The 23,560-nt window shown below is 36.5% G+C and overlaps 1 protein-coding gene across 3 annotated transcripts in view; it reads right to left on the bottom strand.

Moving 5' to 3' along the window:
• SLAIN2 (SLAIN family member 2) overlaps positions 1 to 23,560 on the bottom strand; it is a 34,565-nt gene that overhangs the window by 8,918 nt on the left and 2,087 nt on the right. For 2 of the 3 annotated variants that reach the window (XR_015286918.1, XM_086889518.1), the window contains exons 2-7: positions 15,517 to 15,665; positions 10,489 to 10,653; positions 8,961 to 9,122; positions 7,391 to 7,750; positions 5,129 to 5,266; positions 160 to 237 (exon numbers count right to left, since the gene is read on the bottom strand). Coding sequence is in view for 2 of the 3 variants with exons in the window: in XM_086889518.1 (XP_086745644.1) it covers positions 160 to 237; positions 5,129 to 5,266; positions 7,391 to 7,750; positions 8,961 to 9,122; positions 10,489 to 10,653; positions 15,517 to 15,665 (1,052 nt within the window). In the remaining variant the exon portion in view is untranslated. The remainder of the gene's footprint in view (positions 1 to 159; positions 238 to 5,128; positions 5,267 to 7,390; positions 7,751 to 8,960; positions 9,123 to 10,488; positions 10,654 to 15,516; positions 15,666 to 23,560) is intronic. The other variant, XM_086889519.1, reaches the window with a different exon arrangement.

Here is a 23,560-nt window from a genome sequence, read left to right as displayed (position 1 = left end):
TAGACGAAGAAGTTAACTTTCATACAGCAAGGACCACTTGGTTAATATGTACAGTAATTGCAAGAGCAAGTTTATTAATCTAGAACATGTGAGATTTAATGCAGGCGAACCATTATTTGAGATTTGCTGGAGCTTGATAAGAGGTTGTAAGTTAATTACCTCCTTTTGCAGATGGAGTTTGAAGAAACTGTTTGGTTTTGAAGGCAGCACGAGGCAAATTTTTCTGCCTTTGCAGAGCTGTTGAAAGACAAGAAGTGTTATATTTGTCTAAGAAGATAAGAAAACTAAATTTACTGGGAATTTCAGAATTGTATCCACTTGTGAAGCGTCAAGGAACAGTGTGAGTAAAACACTCAAAAAGCTGTTATGACTCTGGAAGTGATGGAGTTTTGTGAATGGCGCTTGCTCTTAATGGCAAAGAGTTACAGAGGAGTGTGTCAGAAATTTTGCAGTGCAAAATGCGCAGATTTGGTAAGAGTAAAGCTCCTTGCAGGGCAAAAAGCCCAGAAATGCAAAACAAAAATTAAAACACCAAAGGGAGAACAAGCCACCTAGCGAACATGCTACAGCAATATGAGAGCAAGATTAGATACGAAGATGAAAATCAAACTGTTGTATTAGACCTAGCAGGAGTAAATTTTTCATTTTAATTGTTTTCAAGAAAATGTTGTAATACGATACAAAAGCATAAATATTCATCTAATATGGTCATCATATAAACAAATTGTATGCTTCACCTATGGAAACTTAAGCCTTCTTGAGAGACTGTCTTCTTTCTACCCTCTTTAAGGGGGTAAAAGAAAAATGCAAGAGGACTTAAGCTTAAAATGAAGACTTAACACTAAGATTTACCAGCTGCCAGCATGTACACAGCATGATGGAGATTTGTTTTTATTGGTCCTTTGCTTCCTTGTCCTGCCTTTTGTCTAGTAACATTCAAGGGCTGGTACTGCCTTGAAATGACCTCACTACCTACCAGTTACCAAGAGAGAAGCCAATGTTCCGAGAGCTGCAGAATCTTGGCATGGAGAGAATTACTTATTGCCAGAAGGAATGCATTGACTCAGCCTATTTCATGGCAGCACTTTTAAGGGGAGGAAGGAGGAAAGTAGTCAATGAAATAAAGCTTTGACTACACAGAGACTTTGTAAAATGATAACATATGAATAAACATCTCTGCTTATCTTGGTGTATGAAGTTTTATACCAGCGTAAAACTGATTGCACTAGCAAGGCTTATTTCCATAGTGAGAAGGAAGAAAGATGGAGGAGAAGCTGTGCAAAAAGACCCTGACCCTGAATAAGGAACAATCCCATCACCAATTACTGAATAGCGCTATAAAGAAGGTGGGGGGGAACAATTTGAATCCTAGTATTAGTTAATCCTTTTGTTTGATAGCATGTAATGATTACTATCACCTTTCCTGTGCTTCAGTCAATGCAAAATACACAGTATTTTATGAACTATAAAAAATTCTTCAGGTGTTTTAACATCATGCTGAAACTATGACTAGGCAGTCTATTCAATTTAGTCTTAATAACTAACTAAAAATTGTCATGTTCAACAAACAGTAAAAAGGAATTAGATTGTTCATAAACACAGTAAAATTCTGCCTGTGCCTACTACTAATAAAAACCTTATTCCTTCTATCAATTGGAATCTAATGCAAAATAGCCTGTGGCAATATATAATTCTTACTCAAATGGTACATGGTCTTCCTAGAAACTTTTTTTAAAGTACACATATGAACAGCCAATTAAGCACAGTAAGGTCTCTAAATATGAGCACAATTCCTAGAAATTTACTGAGGCAGACCACTGGTCAGACTGCTTCAGTCCTCAAGTATTCCACTTTATTATTTTTTACTGAATCACTGTTTTTGTTATACCATACAAAATGAAGAAAAGCTTCTTCCTTCATATTTTGAATTTATTTTGTCCTAATCCACTCAGATTTCAATACGCTACTCTACATGGCACTTTATTCCCCCATCATTATTCACACTTCTTGTAAGTCAGAGATATGGAATGATATGGAAAGGATTTTAAATATGTATATATCAAATTCCTTCCTTCTCAATGGAGACTCCACGAAATAGACACTCAATAGCAAAACATTTCTGTGCACTGAAACACTGAAAAGAGCTTAGGCAGTACAATTTGAGCAATGCTGAGCAAACATGCAGTTTGAGATAAGCGCTCAGTGCATGTTTATCCGCACCACTTGCTGCTTTTGAAGTGCTCTGTGTGCTGTGACATTCCCTGTCACAAAGGCTGCATGCTGAACACATGTAGTTACACTTCTGATCAACTGAACTGGACTACTTGGTTTCTTCAAGATTTACTCTTCCTCCTTTTACTCTGAACATGCCAAGCAATTGGAACTTGGCAAGCAGACCAGTCACTTTATTGACAGTTTGAAGAATCTACAGCTCTTCAAGAAAATTTTGTATTTAGCCCTTCTGAAAAGGATCCATGTGCTGGTAGTGCTACTAAGTACAAAAGCATTACACAGAATCCAAAAGCAGGTAGCTCCTGCACAGAAGCCACCCTACAACTTCTAGAGCTTTGTAAAATCTATGTGGTATAGGACCCAGATACAGAGATTTCCCATCGCTAACACTGCATACAACACCTATTCCTTGGGGAACACACATTATCGTATCTCCCAGTGTTTTAAGGTGAAATATTTACTAGCTTTCATAGTAAAAAAAAGTACTTTCTGCAGAATGGCATGGAGAATCAGATGTAAACAAAGATTCACATTGTTATAACTGCTATTTAATTCAGTCTCTTTTCAAAAACAATTTGGATTGTTCACCACATTGCAGCTGAAAGTTAAATTGCCAATGTTTTCATGTTTACAGTTGTACATCAAAACACATACGTGTCTTCCCTCTCTTCTGTAAGCTAGCAAATACAATTTGGCTATAAAAGTGTTACAGGAATTGTCATTTCAGAAACTTACTGGATTCCTAGCTCATTTTTGAATGCCAGCAACCATAGCAAGTTCAGTATTGCAGCCACAGCAAATGTGCAAGTAAATTATGAACCGCAAATCTTTGACAAGGAGCAAAGTAGTGACTTCAGGTGGCAAGCCAGCATCCTCGCAAAGGTAAGCTCATGCAAAACTAGCAGGTGTATGAGGAAGCTTCAAATCCCAAGACCCAGAAATCATTGCCAAGGGAAAACAAAAATTTGCTGCAATTTAACAGTGCTTTGTGCAAAGTGACAAAATATAAAACCAATAAAACAAAAAGTATACAATAAAAAGGACACAATTCTGGAAATCTTTATACAGTGTACAGTTTTGCAGAAAATTTTTTAATCCAGACTAAGCAAAGATACTTACTCATTGACTTCACACACAAACCGTTTTACGATTGTCAATAGCAAGACTCTGACAAACATCTGTAAGAGCAGGGAAACTGTAAAAGCTAGAAATCTGGCCTTTATTAATGATACTTAACTTACATTTACAATGTAAGTTGGTCTAAAGTGGTTCACATTTGGGGAAATAGTCTATGAAAGAAAAGCAAATTTACCTAGTAATTCTTAATGCATCCACAAGTTGAAAAAAAGAAATATAAACATAATCACACCACTTTGGCTCCTGCAATGAAATAATTGACTAAATATTGAATACTGAGACTTCTCCAGAAAGTTTAACCATGAAAATACTTTTAATTCTAGAAACAGACTTCTAGCTAAGTTGCTCTCTAAGCTCTTCCCTTCCCAGTTTACTCAATTCTAAAGCACCAAATAAAATCTGTAGAGATTTTTACTGGAATTCTTTTTTCATTCATTTTCTTTCTGTTAATTTTGATAATTCTTCCTATCACTGAAATAGCTCAGCTGTGGACCAGCTGTCCAGCTGCTCTGAACGCTTTATAGTTTGATAAGCCTGCCTAACAGGTAACAGTTGTGCATTTGAGCTACACAAATATCCTTTCAGCTGGAAATTCCACCTTCTGAGTGTGAAAGGTGGAAGAAGAGGACCAAGGTGAAAAGATGCTTGAGTAACTTGTATGAACAATGGTAAAGTCCCACTAACTTCTATGTGCTACAGTAGCCCACACTTTGGACTGGCTGTCCGCACAATCCTTACATCTGCTCTGAGTCTCTACAAAGACATAAATCTTGGAGTCTTTGGCATGGTCTCTGTTCCTTATTCTGTATTTAACTCTACTTGGTAGATTTAACACATTGTTTAGGAAATTTTAGACAACCAACTAGGTATGCCACTATGCCTTCACTGTTCTATAGGTAGAATACACCTAGTTAAATTCACGAGCATTATTTTAACTTTTCCTGTCAAATATTTAGATTACTGATGAATCTTTATCACAGAATGTTTACAGTTCAAAGGTCTACACATAAAAATATTCATTATATGTTCTTCCCTTGAAAATGTCACACAATGTTATTAAATTCAGAAACTCGTTTTAAAAGAAATGGTCAGGAAACATTTAAACAACAGGAACTGGCAATACTGACATATAAAGAAACACTGAATATTTAATTTTCATTTGCTTTGGCTTCTTTAAGGTCACCATTTTCAAGAGATTTGTGAGAATAGCAGCATTTGCATATCAGCAGTTAACTTTTGTAGAAACTAGGAAAGCAGGATTCCAGCAATGGGCTAATATGTTTTGTGAGTAAAAGGTTCATCCAAACCTCTTTTAGGAAGTAACTGACACTTGAAGTAAAAAAGAAGGAAAGAAACTGAAGAAACTGCAGACATGGGCTAACCTAAGGGGTTAAACTGAAATGAACACTTTCAGGTCATTTTTCACTAGTTTAAAAAAAAAGCAATAAACATCATCTAGGTATTTTTTCAGAACCTAGAAATAAAAGTTTCTGACATGCCCAAATACTGTATTTATATTCTTTATATTACTTCTACATACACACTTCTAGGAAACTATGAATGATACCTTAATAAGAAATCAGACATTTTTGAGTATTATGTATGCCATAAAAACAGATTCACAAAAGTCTGATTAAAAATCAAGATTAGCATCTCCAGTGTGGCATGCAGTGTTTTGCTTTGCCCTGAGACTGGAAGACAGCTGAACACCATCACTTAATTCTGAAATTTACACTGAAGTAGCAGTAAAGGTACTTACTGGCTGAGGCTTGAGGTTGAATGCGAGGTATTCCTCCATTTGGCACTTGGAAGTTTGAGTCACTTCTGCTGTTTTTCACAGACTCAGCTTGGATGTTAGATGTTCTGGACAAGTTTGGAAGACTACGCCTTAGTTTTTCTGTATGAAATAATACAAAGATACCCAGTGTGTAGTCTGATGCTGGATAAAGGTCAGGTTGCAAACCCCTAGTTGAACCCCAAATCTAAGTGACACAAAATGTTAGCCATATAAAACTACATTGCAATTTAAAAGTGTATTTCATTACATTACCTCTTCTCAAATCTATCACATACAAAAAATGTATGTATCTAAAGAAGTAAGAATTTACACCTTTTTTCACCTATGGTGAAAAAAGTCAAGCATATTGTGTTCTGAAATTGAAACATATCTGGATTGTGATTCTCTGGGTTTTATTGTACTATTATCAAAGCTAAACAGACAAACCTAATCTGCAGTTTTGCACAGTTTTCAAATTATTTACCTAGAAAGTTATTTGTAATGAAATGCTTGCCTGTAGAGTAAAAACAACATAGATGTTTGACTAAATTTTTCAGACTGCCTTGTTCCGTATCAGTCCATTATAGAACAAAAAACGGCCACTGTCTTGGAAAGGGCCTCATAATACGCAGCATTCAAAATCATTGAAGTATCCAGTTATGCTTCATCTTTCACATATGACTTGACTTATCTACTCAGCTAATGCTGATACTTCAGGAACCTTCTAATATTTGTACCACTGTTCACAGAACATGAAAAGATGCCATTAAGTACTTCTCAAGTCTAATGACATTCTGCATATCTCCAACCCATGCTGAGCTGGGTTGATGACATACTTTGGATAGAAGACTGAAGATGTCTTGACAGGATGAGTGACCAACCTGATTCTGCAGATGGATGCAGGGAAGAGATAGGTTAATCATGCACAAGCACTAAAGGTGAAAACAAAACTAAATCTTCATTGGCTGAATATTCCAACAAGTGTACTCTCTTCACTTAGCAGTCTGCATTGCTTTGCACTGCACTCAGTACTTCGTTGAGCCCTGTCAAGCAAATTTCCCTCCAACCATTCTAGACAAAAAAAACAGAAGCGAAAACCTAAACAACTTTTTCTGACTGCTACTGTACCAACTCTGAATATCCAAGCAACACTCAACTGCACAAAAACCACTGCAAGATAATTCCTTGGAAGTGTTTCAGAAACACATGATCACACACTCTATTTTGATCCCTCTGGTATGTGGGATACTAGCATTTGGTACCATTCCTCTCATAGGGTATTTTTATTGTAGCTCATCTAGCACACATTAAGACTTTCATTTTAAGAAATGAATGGGAAAAGAGTTCTTGATTAAGTCACACTATGATTGATTAGCTTTTGTGTTGCACATTTTCCAAGATACCTAAAATTTCCCCAAGCCACTATTACTTATAAGGAGAATTCTTAGTATCTAAATGTAGATTCTTTCTAAATTTAAAATCTTATTTGCTGGATAAAACAAACTACATTTATTGAAATGGGAATTTGGTTGCAAAATTTCATCCCAGTAAAATGAGTTCCTGCCAGATTGCTACCAGGAAAAAGTACATTAAAGAAGAAAAATTGTATCAGGATTGTATTATTTTGTTCTATGCCAATATAGCATAATTGCACTGAATTTACTGCAAACTTTATTATGCAGTTTTCACAGCTTTGAGGTTTCTAAAATGTGCAACAAATGCATGAGTTAAGTACTGATGTTTTTAGGACTATGTTCATGATTGAAATGCTGTAAGATTCCTGTGCAACCAAAAGAAATAATTCAGCTTCTTCTGTGATTTCATCTGTGAGGCATTCTAGCCTCACAGGCTAGAGGCATTCATAAATCACCATGTTACTCTTATCTGACCACAGTTACTTTCCTCTGCATTTTGTTATCTGCAAGGCCTAACTCTACTAGTAAGTTAGTTTCCCTGCTTTATTTTAGTGCATTTGCCTGCCAAATATAGACCTTGGTCACTATGAAACTCAACTATACTCATTGACTGGATAACATCTAAAATAAATACAAGTCTATCAATCTCACAATCTGACTAAAGGGTGCCCCAGCAGGACTTAAGCTTTGCTTGCTCCGCATTTTCTTCAGCAATTCAGAGATTAAACCACAATGTTGCACATGCACAGTTTTAGGACTGCACACTGACAGAGCTCCTTTACAGAAACTACACAACTACACGTGTAATCAATTTCATGCAGTTTTTTACCTTCACTTTTGACATTACTAGTTTGCAAGTCTGTCGGATGGCCTTGAAGCGAAAGACGAGGTTGCTGTAAACGGCTTATCATAGGCTGTGGTGACACCCTGCTGTACTCTATGCTTCGAGCAGGTGATCGGGAGCGAGGTGAATTTCTTGGAGATTGTTTTGGTGAAGGCCAGGGAGAACTGCGAGGTGATGGTGAGAACCTGCTAACAGCAGGGTGCACTGTGTGATGTGTGCCATCTTCCTCATCTTCTAAGCTCTGTGCATCAAGCTCCTGGTCGCTGAACGTGCCTCGCCGGGTGGAGTTGCAAGAGGAGCCAGAACTACGCCGAGAAGCTGTGGCTGCGTACTCTTGCCGCAGGCCTGGTAACAAGAAGAATGTTGTTTACTTGCTTCCAGCCCACAAATGGTTCCAACTAGAGACAGCGCACACAGATATCTGCACAGTTCTCAAACTCTAATTCAGCTCACCTTAATTCCTGTTATTGGAGGCATTAAATAAATTCTAATTAGTACCAAATTATCTACCAGCTAATAATGCCTTGAAATAAGTAGGTGAGTTCATTCCCTTTCTCAGTAAAGCAATCACCAGTTATAGGTGTGTTGTGCATGTACTTGTTCATCTCCTCTCCCAGGCTGGAACTAGAAACACAGGCTACATCATAATTTTGGTATCAAGTAACATCCTGGAACAATTACAGCAGCCTTAATGAAACGTCTTTTGCAATGTATTAGTGAATCTAGCCAAAAAAGCAACACAATAAGCTATACTTCTAGAGAAACTGGAGGTGTTAGATCAATGGTCTCTGAAGTGTGGTGCCCACACTCCCAGGGATATGCAAACCAATCCACTGGCATACAGCAAGAAAATTCTGAACAACTAGTATTTTTAAAACAGCATTTACCTTGTCTTTATCTCATACTTTTTTAAAATTATAATTTAGTGTATATTTGTGTACTTTAGTGTATGCTATACATTACAGTAAAAGTACATATATTGGGCATTTGGTTTTGGTTTTTTTCACAAACATAAAATAGTCTGGAGACCTCCTAGTTAGATGACCAAAATTATTACCACTTTCTGCAAATTCAGAGGGACAAAAAGACAGTGTCAGCTAAAGCTATAATGAAAGACAGGCATGTATACAGGTACTTTTCTTAACTATTCTTTGCCATATTAACTTTACATTTTGGTGATTTAAATCATGGTTTAATCACTGATGTGAACAAGGCTGGATTACATCAGGAAGGCACCAATCTCCTGAGAAGAATGATGGTAGTGTAGTCCATTCTAAAAATCATCCTTTTAGTAAATACTGTACCTTACAAACTCATACTCTCCCACATTGTTTTGTCCATTGTTCCTAAAGAAATCTGTACAGTAACTTCCTTTCCTCAGCCTGAAGTCCTTAACCAGCTTTCTTGGGTGAACTACATTTGTACATCCATAGTAGAATTTATACCCCTTTTCCATACTTTCCATAGCACTAAACAAGTGCTACTGCAGTTATTCAGTTTAAAAAAAACCCAAAACAACAGCTCCACTTTGATTTCAGAAAAAAATCCCACTTACTTTCTTCCTGCATTCGTGCTAAAATTTGCACATCTGTAACATCATTTAACTTGTAATTAGACCCAATAGAGTCTTCATCCATCTCCGATGCACTTAATTCACTGTCCAGAGAAGACTGTGGACTTAGTGGAGGATTTCTATCTCCTGAAATTTTAAGATGACCTATGGAAAGAAAATAAAGTAACAGGAATTGTTGTTATTGAAGAAAAAAAAAAAAAAAGGGCAAGCTGCATTAGCTGCATTTCCTTTCTTAATAAAAACTGCTACTGAGACATTGATCTGACAGACCATTTGAAACGTGATTATTTTATTGCAAAGCTAGGCTGAAAATATGCCTCGAAAAAGCAGAGCTTAGCCATTACTGTCTAAAAACGGGCAACTTCATAAAATCATTGCAATAGTGTCAAAACAAATCAGTGGTAAATCATTTGGTCAATCACAGCACGTTCTAACTGCTATGAAGTTTGAACAGCTCTACAAAAAAAGCAACTGCATACCTGGTTCCATCTGTGCTTTCATTCTCACCTCTCTATACTACCTTGTAAGACATAAGTTTGACTGAATCTTTCTTAACAGTAAGGATTTGCTGATCCAATGAAAACTGATTCGGTTTGGAATGCTTAAAACATACTTCACCTGAAAACACTACCAGTTCCACACACACTTTTGCTAAATTGTAACATGGAAACTAACAAGGAAAAACTCTTCCTGTTTGCTGCCTTCTGGATGGTACCCCCATTGCCTGTTACATCTCTGTCTCCCAGGCAGATATGTCATTGTAGCACACAATGCAGAACAGTAGCTACTGAGATTAAACCAAAAACTGGGTAATGGCTCTCATGCAGTGGTGGCTTCTGTCAAAGTCCACAGTGAACTAGTGATAGCTGGATTGTCAATGCAATGTTTTTTCACCTTCCCTGTAAACTAACTTAAATTAAATTATATACAATAAGCCAACAGTTTAACTTCAGAGTAGAGATACATTCCAGGCACCCATTTTTCTCATGCAAAGAAAGTGTCTACAGTGCAGAATAAAAGTAGAAAACATTGCCAGCAGTTAATGTTTACACTGATGGCTACAAAATCTCATGGAATACTTAACTGGAATGCATGCACATACCAAATGTTTCAGTTAGTGAACAACAGGATAACTGAAAATACTTCACAACTACCAACCCCTAACCTTTGAACACCTACCATGGAACTTACACCCCTGTCAATTACAGGGTCAGTTCCAGAAGCCACCTGGAACTCTACAGAATGAGCTCTGTGTGTTTTGTCTAACAGCTAATCACATATATCAGTGATTTTTGGGACACAGACACCCAAAGAAAACATTTTTGTTTCTCACTCCAGAAAAAAGCCCTTCCTAAAAAGCTTAAATACTGTATGATTCACATATCCTACAAGACACTGAAAAGTTTTTGAGTCTTTCTTACTCTAGTTTGATGCAAATGTTGTCCATCTGAGCAAGTTTATGAAAGGAAGAGGAGGAAGAAAGGAAAAGACCAGACACACAGTGACTTACCTGAGGTACCAGAAGGTATGAGCTGTTTTACTAAAGCAGATTTCACTGGTGTTGAGGAGGGAGAGTTGAAGCCACTGCTGTAGGGGCTACCAGTATTTGGACTGTAGGAGCTCGCGTAACTGACCGCACTGAAAGGGCTGCTGTACAAACTCTGTCTCTTGAGAGCTGCAGGAAAGAGGAAACGTGATGAATTATACTGAATGAATCGATGAAAAACAAATACAGTACTATAGTATGTCTTCACTGTGATTTAATTACTATGCAGTTCAAGGAGAAAACTTCAGTCACCAGGAAGTTTTCCCACTGCCTTCTTCACCCCTAGATAGAACCATGATGTGGAAAGAGTGAGAGAAGAGGGCAAGACAAGATAGTGACAAGTGTTTTCCTTTAAGAAGTCAGATCTAAGATCACTATAGCTGAGGTCTTTGAGATGTCCAGTGTAGGTGGTGGGAAGCAGGAAGGCAGTAGTAGCTGTTACACTAACATACACCCTATACACAGCCACATAGAAACCAGAGCACACCATGAAGTCACATTCTCAGAACTCTCAGACCTGTCTGAATCACACAATACTTCTACAGTAACCCCAAGACTGGGACCACACAACCAAGCAATATCGCCTACAAAGTTTCCATAAGCATATGCTAAAGTGAAAAATCATTAAGTAAAGCAAATGCTTCTGTTTAGATTTGTAGGTACCATGAACCTACCAGACTAAAGCAAATTGACTATTTCCTACCGTTAACCTTCTGTTCCAATGACTTGGGATTTTTTGACCATAGGCTTCAGCCTCATATGCAATATAAGAACTAAATTGGGTACTTTCTTCTGCCATTTATTGTACATGTTTCAATGCTGAAGTATTTTCAGATGAATTTTAAACACTGGTAAACATTAACAGTGGTGAACAGTATGATACTGAAATTCCACTGGTTGTCAGGTGTATTATTTGTTTAGTTACTTGACTATTTTGTTCAAAAGTTTACATTTTAAATATAACAGAAAATGGAATTTCAACAAGGGGTAGTGGAATCCAAAAGATATTTAGACACTTTTGCTACAGTTCCTTCACTGCTGGAAATATACTTATGCAGAAATGTATATAAGAACAAATTAAATTGCAAAATGTTAAGATGAAAAAGCTAGAAATCCCAACTTGATGTTATGCAAATCCAGATTAGATTTAGTTACAGCTCACCTAGCTGTTGAAAGTAAGCTATTAAAAAACATTGTGTGACATTTCTCGTAGTGAAAAGGGGTTTCAGTGAGTGCAGTAAGAATTAGGCTACTGATAGCAGTGGACAGAAAAAAAAAACCAAAAAGCAACTGAACCCAAATCTGCTTACTAAAAATCATTGCTGCTTTGACATTAGAAGCCAAAAGAGACTACAAATGCATGAAATGCTGCTCTCAGCAACAGAGCTTCAGCTTCTCCCCTTCATTCTTGGTCACTACATTATCAGTTGTCCAGTGCAAACACTGGTGGGGCTGCACTGTCATCTAACCTACTAAAGCAGATTTCAGTTAAAAAATATCAGTATTTTAACTGATTGCATCACTTAATTGTTTTTAAGAGTGCCCCCCAAAAAAGGTATCATACAACTTAGCCAATGGCAGAATGCAACACAGAGGCAAAAGCGGCAGAAATTAAAGCTAACTTTGCAGCAAATTCCCAAAACTGCATCTCGTATAAAGATCCTTTCTAAACCAGTTAATATGACCAGTGTTTTGGTTAGAAAGAAAAGACAGTTATAGATGAAGAGTGAAAGGTTTATATTCCAGCTTTCACTGCAAGTCTTAAACAATATGTGTCAATTTGAGCAATTTGTGAATTCACTGAATTCTAGGAAGTATTCACGAGGTATCTTCAGTTTATTTTGAGTGTCAGAAGTGAAAACCTCCATTTTATTACAAAGCTCAGTAAACAAAACCAGTAATTACAAGTCACTCTGTTCTGGGTAAGCATGATGAGGCCTTTGATATCAACTTCTGGCATTCACAAAGGAACCCCAAAGCATCTATTCTAATTGAATCTTTGTTCTCACACACAAAAAACATTTACTTTTCATCTCTTGCCAAAAACGTCATTAAAAATCCCTAAAATATAAGTCTGCACAACAGTTCTTGTATTTACTAAACAGACAAGTATTTTAAAGTACTAACTACAAATTAGAAAACAATTCTACTACTGTATAGTCTTCAAAACAGGCTCTTTGTATACTTCCATGATGATACAAAGTATTTGATCATACACAGATTTTTTTTGGAATGAAACTTAGCATGATTTTGCTACTTGTAAAAAGCTTATTCCTGTATGTGGTGAGACTTGATACATACAGTAGTTTTCATCCTAGCTAATGTTAGCCTTCTTCAGCACAGTACAGTTTCCCGGAAAAAAAAAAATCTGGATTCAAACCCATTTTCTAGACCAGAACTCCTACAGGTTTTCCAACTGGGATTTCTGTAACTCAAGAAGACATTGCTATTTTTACAAATCGAGATACAGTCCTTATTAGGAGTGTCAGACAAAATTAACAAGACAGATAATCATTTTAGCATTAAAATGATCCTAATATTAGATTAAACACTAGCTTACAAAAGATTAAACATTAGCTTTCAAAACATCAAAAGGGAGGGTTGATAATAAACAAGTTTATTTTAATGTACATTTTCTTTTATAAGATTCAGAAACACTATGTAGCATCTAACTCCTTTTAGCTATGATTTTGCTGAAATGGTCATGAATTTCTCTTTTGTTGCAGAAAGTAAGAAAATTTGAGTGCAGAATATACCTAAAGTTCCTCCTAGTCTGAACACACTTCCAACACTAAGCATGACTTGCTCTGCAATTGTAAACCTGACTGCTGACAAGGCACTGTGCATCAGTAACTGCTAACAATACCATGGAGCTGAGAGCTCTTCTTCCCTCATTTATTGTCAAGCATGGAAAATATGATGAAAGAAGAAAATGTGAAATACAAGAGTGCAATTGAGACTGAAAAAGAGGAAAAAGACAGTAATATTAGAAAGACCTAACAACAGGAACTAACAATGTAGAAAGTGTCAATGCAAAACAAGCATCACCAAGGATTCAGGAAAGTTACAGAAGTGTGAAAAGCCTTATCCATGGACACTGGAACCAGAATCAATAAATTGAACCAGCAGCTAGTAACAGGTTAAGTGACCGGTCCACGAGGTACAAGTACTATGCAAAATTCAAGTTACATGATACTCCTGAAGTTTGGAATAGGAAATACACACAAAGTTACAAGAAACACTACTTGTCTTCTCCAGTGGAGCTCCCAGCTACCCTTATTCTGTAAAGAAGGCTGGTTGCTCTAAAAGACAATTTTCTGGTTTGCTGAAAATTCATTTTTAATATGCAATCTGCTCCAACCAGCATGTGCCCATCTTTTCTACCATTAGTATTTCCACCAATTAATACTACAGATGAATTGTGGTATTCTTTCAAGTATCACTGCCAGAAGAAGATTCACAGGGCTAGGGGAAAATAAAAAAAAGGTGAAGTTACCTAAACACATAGTTTGAATGATAAAACTTTCAAATGTGTCCATTTCACAGAGAAGTTTCCTGCCCTTCTGCTTCAGCTACAAATTTTCAAAGATGCCCTACAGGTAACAGAATTTGTGGTATTTCTGGAAGACTTCTAATCAGTTCTAGAAGTTAAACCATAAACAGAATTTCAATCAACTGCTATCCACTCATAAATACTCAGTAGTATTCAGATGCCCAAGCCTGTATCATAATTCATAAACCCCTCTGATGTGAGTGATTTTTCTTGTTTAAAATTTCAGTCTTTGTCTGTATGTACCTATATATTGTGTTAAATGTTCAGGTAAATTTTAAATAGACATTTGCATAGGCAGCATAAAAAAGCACAAGAAATAGGAAAAGATTGAAGGTGACTCGTGCTGAAGGCACTTGCACCATTATGCCCATGATTTTTATAAAAATAAAGAATGGATTTAAATTTTATTAAGAGCAATTTCAGTACAAGCCAGAATAAAGACTGAATTTCTCCAGAAAACAATACAAGGACGGGAAAGAAGTTACAGTCAAATAAACTCATGACAAAGTTTATGTATAACCATAGAAAGGAGGTGGCTGTTGGAACTACTCCTGGAGCTGCATATTCATACAGTCTTTTCTCAAGTCCAAGCATTCTGCTAATTCCTGAAGATAACAGTTTAACATGTAGCAGACTACAAAAAGATGGAACAGCAGAAAAATAGCTATTAATAGCAAGAAAATAAGTTGTCTCAGCATAATTAAAAAACAAAAAAAAAATAGGCTCCAACAAAGAAACGAAAGAAAGCAAGAAACCAGAGAGAAACGAGAAACAAGCAAGAAACAGAGAATTCTAATCAGACCTTCAGCATTTTGCTGCTGGTTTGATATAAAAAAGTCTGGTAATGGAAGGATGGAGAATGTAGACTTTCATTCTCACAGGATCAGTCAGTCTTCAGTTTTGAATATAACCAACCAATTAGTATTAAGGAGGAATCAAACTTTTTAAAAAAAAATATGAGTGTAACTAGATCATAAGTTACTGGGAGTGGGAGGAAAATAAATCATTATCATCTCCCCAAAGTATTCAAAAACTTAAGCCTCCATTTCTTTATATTAAATAAAATAGATAATCTAGCAAAAAATCAAGTTCCATGCTAACATACTGACAAAACATCTAGCAATTATGATACCTTAATACAGCCTTCTATTTAAAAAAAAAAAAAAAAGACTTTGGAGTTCAAACCATTGTTTTTTCCTGAAAACATCAGACCAAACAAGTATTATAAAACTCTGAAATCATGACTCATGATCTAACGCCTTCTTTCATTTCATTCATACGATCCAGAAAATGAGTAGAATTAATAACTTTGCAAACCATAATGAAAGCTTTAGATACAAGTAACTGATAGATGGCTTATGTCACAACCATTAGCAATTTTTGATGCTGTTTCAGAATAAACATATAAAACCCTGTGGTTTTAGTGTGCAGAAACTCACCCGACATTGTTTGTTCCAGCTTGTGGATCAGTGATTTTTTAGCACATTCAACATCAGGACTTGGGTAATCCAACACCTGTCTGCACCAAACTAATGGACTGACACTTTTTTGCACTGGATTCAGTTTCTTCTTTGGAGATGTATATAACCTGCAAAAGAGAGAATAGAAGTAATTTATGAGGACAGAAAATGAGCATAAGACCAGACATGCAACAAAACACCACACAGTATGCTATTTCTGTTTTTATACTCTATCTACACTATAGTACAATCCCAAAAGATAAAGCACAGATTTGACCCTAAAATAAACTATTTTGGATAGAGTATAACAGTGATAACAAACGGCTACCCAAGGATTTCAGACATATTATGTATATGAACAATTTCACTGAAACAGAAATATAAAAATGAGGATTAATCTTTTCAGATTCACCTGAAAAAAATGAAACACTATGCAAAAGAGAACTCTTGCTTTCCTAAACAAAGGACGCAATAAGCATCTTAGTGGCCAAGGAACAGTGCTAAAGTACACAAAACACAACTACTGTTTCAGTAGCCTTGAACAATAAACAATTAATTTTTATTATGTCTATCCTAGCACCTGATCTTTTCCTTCTCTTTGAACAGAGAACAAAGGGACTATCTCTGTCCTAAGGAGGTATACAGTCAAGCATTAGCAACAAGGAAAAAAAGATAATGCACATGGGAGAGTAGAGAGAAACAATGAGATCATATTATTCTGCCAGATGTATTGAAGCCTTTGTCAGCATCTCCATTCATTTATTTTGACATTAACATTCCAAGACTGAAGAAAGTAGTCCAGTTTAAAAACTCTAGAAGTTTAGCTGAAAACTTCTCCTCCCTCAACAGATTAAAGGAAAAGTCATAACCAATCACACACTCGAAACATGGAACTTAAGGCTTACTTTGGACTAGAACCAAACTTGGAAATGTGGTTCAGCACAAAACAACAGTGAATTGCAAGACATACAACTCTAACTAGAGATTATGTGTGTGTAGAAACAGCTAAATGAGTGTTTCTTCTAGAGTAATGACAGACTTAATATTCCAAGTGAATATGACTGTATGCCACACAGCGTTACTTAGGAATATCTGACAGTCTAATCAGACATGCTCCTGTACAAAACACATGGCAAAAGTTGTTCTCTTTATGCCAATGACATTAGCAACACAGAAGTTATTTCCCACAACTTTCTCTCAACAAGATTATCTCATCTCTCCTCTGTAATTCTAGAACTGGAACTCTGTGTTATAATAGCTTTTTGAGATTTTTTGTAATTACTACCATTAAGTTCACTTAAAAAAGCTTCCCAAGAAACATGTTTATAAAACCACCACCCACACAGAACACTGATCTTTGGTAAGAGTGAGTTCCAAAACACTCATCCCTCTAACACTGAAATTAACAAGATACACTTGCAGATCCAGGTGAAAAAATATTTATTAACTGACAGGTTTTAAAATAAAATGAAGCTGTTTGTAACAATCCAAATAGTCACTGCCACTTACTGTAGCTCAAGGGGTTTATGCTTTGGCCTATATCATACTGTCATAACTGCTTTTGTAGAAATGCCTACAATCTTCACAGGCACTCAGCCCAGAAGAAAAGCTACAGGCCGTTCATGTATTTATAGCCCTGAGGACCCTTGAAAAGCACAAGAGTCACTCCATTTTCACAGTTGTGTAAACAATGATGCCACTTTCCGTAATTTCTGTGACATCTCCATACCCTTAAAAGTAATATTTAACATTTACTATCTCTCTAGCTCTTTGAATTTACTGTCTTTTTAGTATGTGCCTGTTCTCCTTTCTGTCCTAAGATATGTTTATACAATACAAAGAAGCATCAAAGGCAACAAGGCTACGTTTTGCCCAGTACAGGCCAGACTCACTCCTAGTTCTCTGGATAGCTGACATGCCTTGCTGTGTTTGAGAAGTTCCATGCACATTCGGCGTGTTTACAAGTAGTACCCAGTATAAAAGGCAAGAAATTAAGGTGTATGTCCTCTTCGAGAAACACACAAAAGGAGTACCTTCAACAAACCTACAAGATAGCTCTAATCAAAACTCTACCCGGTATTTTAAGCTTCAACACATTCTTCCCAGGAATTCCCAACTGTTGCATTGTTTCACAAGTCATTTATTTACTGAAGCAATCCAGGCTCACACAGCTCGCTCTTTTCCACCTCCCTTTCTAATCAAATATATACTGCATGTTCCCCCCACCTCTTTGCACTCAACTGGTTTCCTTCATCAAAACCTTTGTTTTGTAACTTAGACTTTGAGGAAAGACAGAACTTGAGAACATACATATTTCATGTAACTCCACTACCTCACAACACACACACGTACAGTGTGCAGTGTACACTGATGCAGTGACAAAACAACTCTTTCAGGGCAGATTCTTGCACATCATGCAATTATAAACTCTCACTGTAATGCAGTGATCTTAATATCCCACCTGACAAAGGACAACCAATCTCAAGTTTTGAGACGGACTTAATTCTACTTGCTTTGCCTACCTTGGATTTTACAAAAACCAAAAAGACCAAGGGCAAGGCTAAGAATCAGAGTGATGCCACTATTACCTCCTCCTCTCTTCCCAACATCAGAAAAAAACCAGACACATGAAGCATGTACAACAAACTTCCCACAGCTAAGTCAAACTGTTTGACCCAAAAGATACAGGTCTTCCTCAGCTGAAGAACCTTCCAGAAGAGACTCACTTGTAGCTGTCAATGCATTCTACAGCAATACAACAGCATTGATTGGCAGTACAGCAACTCCAAGACTGAAGATTACCGTAATGACTTCATATGTCTTTAACCATTGTAAATTAACTCTCTCAAAACAGGAAGTTAAGAACGATTGAGGAAGCTGACAACTAAGAGTTGCCACCCATACTACAAATGTTAACACACCAGAAACATACACTCCGATCTCTCCACACCAGAGTAGACTACAACTTAGTGGCATAAGGTAAAGTAGAAGAAAACAGTACATTAAATGGAGCTCAGAAGCTTTGATCTACTTGGAAACAAAAATAAGAAGGACACAATGACTCTACTGTAGCCATTAATAATGCCTTCCTTTGGCTCTTACTAGTCAACCACACCACAGCAGCACCAATCTGAGGCTGAAAGCAGCCAGGGGCTCTACTGATTAGTTCCAGGAAGATGCAGCACAGAAAAGGGCAGAGCTTTTGCAGGAAGACTGCTGTGACTACAAGCATATATGATGTCAGCCAAATGGGGCAGGCTGCAGCATGTTGCACTGGGATACAGCTGAGTCAGAAAAGGCTTTGAAGAAAAAGAACACACCACTGCAGTAGGAGTGGAGTATTTGTGTACAGATTACCTCACCTGAAGAACACCTCCCAGTGCATTAAAATACAAGAGACTAGTTGCCACAGGCATGAAACAAGAAGTTGAGATTCTAACTGGGGAAAAAAAAAGAAGCGTCTTTTTGTATCAAAATCCTTCCACTGCTCAGTATAAGAGTGAGGGAAAACATGCAGATGAACATGAAGTCACAAATCTGAATTAGAAAGAAGCTGGCAAGTGAAAGGAATTTAAAGTTAGAGCTCATTTATTTTAGCTACATTAGCTTTAAGCAAAAACTGGAAGGTACAATAAAGTAAATTATATGGGAGCAAAACATGATGCATGCAAAAGCAAGATGAAAAACCTGAAGACATGATGAGGAGAAAAAGCTGAAATCCAAGGACAGACCAATAAGAAATGCCCCTAAAATACAAGAAGGAAATTTCACAGCGAAAATATATAAATCAGGAGATGATAATACTGGACAGTTTGGAAACAGATAATTTAGTACACAACAGTGTAAATCTAAACTATTTTAAGACAATTTAAAAGTTTCAGCAAACCCTATCCGAAGTGGCTTAAGCATGTTAAAATTTGAATGGACAGGTAAAGATCTGAAAAGCATCTCTGGCTGACAGACAAATCAATCAAAAAATTAAGTGACATCCCTGCACTTATGTGGCCCACAGATTTCCTTTCCTTCTCTCCCTCCCACAAAATTCCTGTGCTACAGCTGTAGCTGACTGAGATACACATTGCTTAGCCTGTAATTATTCGTTCTCAGCTCTACTTCATGGAATACCTCTAGTTCCGAGAGATGCACAAATTACAACTCACTCCAATCAATATAAACTCCAGGATACGAATACTACAAAAACACTTTGACAGTCTCATTAAACCTTCATATTACAGTGGCACATCTCAGCTACATTATGTGATTTTTAAGCAGAATTAAGAATATCCAAGAGGTTGCAAGGTGCAATTTGGAACACAACTCTCTTTCTGCGCCCAACAATTAAAGATAGTTAGCTGTGTCCTGGCTAGTTGCTGGAAATTACTGCCATTATTCATTTCCTCATCCAAAAGAACTCATTCGGATGTTGCAGAATGGGAAATGGGCCATCAAAAACACCACCATGTAGCTTCTCTAGAACTATCAAATTGTCTAACTGTCCACTATTTGAGAAGCTTTTCATAAGAAATTTGTTAGAGCATATGTGCTCAAACATAGCATTGTTGATATTTACATTGAAGAGAGAAAAGTTGAGAAGTTCTGTGTCCTCCTAAATGTGTTCCAAAATAGAATTCTGTTTAATGACTATGCTTGAGCGCTCTACCAACACCTACAAGTAGTAGAAATGTGCATTATGCCTGAACAAGACATGATTATGTAGTAAATTTCAGGAATATCATTAGGACAGTAAAGGAAACCCATATCAAAGCTTTCATTATATCTAAGTATCAAGAAGCATGTTTAAAAGCTATAATTATCACCAAAAAAAAGTCAGTAATGGAAATAGTTCTTCCTCAGGATTCTTCCTCCAGTCCTCAAATATCTGTTTAACAACAAACATGGATATCTCAAAAACAATAATCAAATTGGGTATTATTTAATGTTACCAGTTGTTTTTAATGATAAAACCAGCAACTTCCATAACCCTTGCTTTTCCTACATGCTTCTTTTCCTATTACCTTCCGAGTTTGTGAAGAGGTTATCTGAATTTGGCTAAGCCCCAACAACTTTAAATCAAAATGACTTTTTATCTGTCACAAAATGGAAAGCAGCAATTTCTCTTTTACTTACACCATGGAACAGAAATTGATCAAAATCTGTCCAGCTTCCAAGGGGCCTAAACCACATTAATACAATGAAATTTAGCAGTTGAACAGGAAATACTGCAATGTAGTTTCTGCAGTGGGATTTCATTCAGGTGGAACTCTATCCTAAAACAGTCATGGTATATTTTACCAGCCCATAATGGCAAACCAGGATTCCAAAACAATGCTAGTACTCAAGGGACATGAAGCAATATGAGACAGAAGACAATCATTACAGATGACAATCATGTATCTCAAACAGGTCCTTAGCCAGCTAACAATAATGGATGGCTGGAATGGAAACTTACACTATTATAAACAGGTGCAAAAGAGAAATAGCTGCTGAATGAGAGTGAGTATAATAGTAAAAGTATGTGCCTTCCATTTTAACTAGTCAGGATACACAACCAATTGGAGGTCTTAACACTGAAACTATTACTTTTAGCTATTTAGTTGGTATTAAAAAAAAAACCCCACCAATAATTTCATTAAATACACAGTAACTGCCTTTTGTTTGTAAATGAGGTTAGTCATCTATTTTAACCCTACCAAGGAGACTTTATGCTGATATGAAAACATGAGTGCTAGGCTAGTTTCTATAGTGCTGTCATTTAAAGAGGACACAACTGTTCTGAAGTTTGGTGAGCAATTAATTACATGTACAAAATAGATACACAGCAAGCTCTATACTCTCTTATGCAGATGCTGTAAGAAAATTTTGCAGAAAAATGTTGCATGATTTGCTCATATTTAAAAAAAAACTTCTCAGAAAGCTTAGATGAGTGACGGTGTAACAAGTTACCACAAAGGAAGTTACAGTGGGTTCACAGCACAGTAACTAATCTACAGTAATTGCCCACGTGTGCACACTTATCCCGCAATAAACTCAAGATCCAATAAGCTCTTTTTAAAAGCAGCATGGCAAGCCACACTGCACACTATTATCCAGATGTCTCCAATGTGCTGCACATCCACACCCAACCTTACCCAGCAAGTCAGGCAAGGAGGTGCACATCACTTCTCAGATTTCTCCACTCTGGTCACCCAGATTCAGCTCTGTCTTTTTGTCTTTTCAATTATTTAGCAAGAAAAGACCTGTTCAGATTGAACTTTGGAAAACATTAAATTTGATGCAATCTGGTACAAGAACAGCTAAATAAATAGGAACACACATAGACTAGATTATGAAAGTCAGTGATAACTGGAGGAAATAATCAGCAGGCCTAAAGCAAAGTCTCCGTGCAGAGTTCAGTACAGTGCGCAAGTACAGATGTGCCCATCTGCAACCTTCAGGACCTTATCAGGAAGAAAGTTTCAGCACATTAAACAGCATTCAGAAGCATATGGACAAGAAATTCAATCTAAATTCACTGAAATGTTCACTGAAATATTTTTAATAATTTACCATATAATTTGAAGATTGTCTCATGTAGAAATGTTTAAAACTTAAAGTGCATCTGTATTTAACTAGCCACGAAGAAGAAAAACAATCAAGCAAAATATATAAACAGTCCCAAAGCTCACTAGTACTGTAAGGATGTTTTACTAGCTAATGCTGCTATGAAAACACCAGTATCAAAGTTCCTTTGCTTGTTGGATAGTTGCACCTTCTCCTTTACTTTTTCCCTTTACACTTGCATACTTACTCTGTATACTTATCTAAATGCACTTAAAGAATTAAAAGCTGAAAACAAGCTGATCAATTTTACAATGTAAATTTGAAGAAACATGTCACATTCTAGAATCAGTTTCAATCACAGTATCAAGTGTTCTGTTTTAAATTCACAGGCACTAAACCCATGTGAGCATTAAATGTAAAACAATGTAATTTTAACAGTTAAGAAAACTATTTCTTCTGCCAAGACAAAGCTGCAGACAATTTCATAATTGGGTAAGAAAATGCCTGTATTATAAAAAACAGAAAAGAACAGCAATAACCAGCACCCTTTACCACCTATTATTGCCCACAGCAAGGTCCTTTTGGAATCAAAAGTAAAGACAAATCTTAGCTTCTCTGTGTAAACAAGCAAAACAGACAAGATGAACCAATTTTCATGAACAAACAATGATTTAAATTTAGTTTGTTTCCACAAGAAGTTTCCTCAGCTGCTAAGAGGTATTTGATTTTGACAGTGTATAATCCCATACTTTAAAGGATTTTGGGTTAAGCAGTAGTGAACCAAATCCATTTGAACCTCAAAAAGTTCGTATGAGACTTAAATTTCATTTAGTAAATTTTACCCTTTCAGTTGATTAAATTATTTTATGAGTGACATTGCATAACCAAGGCCATAGGAGCAGCACCTTTATGAAACTACTTAAGGGAAATCCACTTATTTACATCAACTCCTCCTATCTTCATAGGCTTGTTTCTTTTAGATTGCCCCATTAGCCCTCTGAAAATGTCAAACTTCATTAAGAGCAATAACCTCCATTAATCAAATGCATAAATACATAAATAAATTTTCACAGGAAAATAAAAGGGGTTGGACTATTTAATGTCTCAATAGTTGAATTAGAAGGTGTTTAGAAATTCCAAGAGCTCAATTTCCATTTTTTATTAAACACTTTGGAACGAAAAATCATCAGTCTAGCCAAACTATGCTTATCATTAACTGCATATTAAACTACAGCAAAAAAAACCCCACTTCTAAAAATAATTACATATCTGTATTTTGTGATACGTATGGCAATTAGTAAATTTTTACAATTGCTTTTTTTTGTTTCATGCATTTGTGTCTCAGTCTGTGTCCCATGCCTGAGATTGAAAATTAGTTGCAAAAGACTGCCTGTAAGTTTTGCTGTCTTTTGAGCACTAGAACTTGCATAGAAACATGACGGTGCCACAATAACTGGCAGCCAAACACCTGACACCAGCAAGG

The sequence above is a fragment of the Cyanistes caeruleus genome, chromosome 5 (genome assembly GCF_971803275.1).
Source record: "Cyanistes caeruleus chromosome 5, bCyaCae1.hap1.1, whole genome shotgun sequence".
Taxonomy (NCBI): Eukaryota; Metazoa; Chordata; class Aves; order Passeriformes; family Paridae; genus Cyanistes; species Cyanistes caeruleus.
This window is presented reverse-complemented; position numbering and strand designations above follow the sequence as displayed.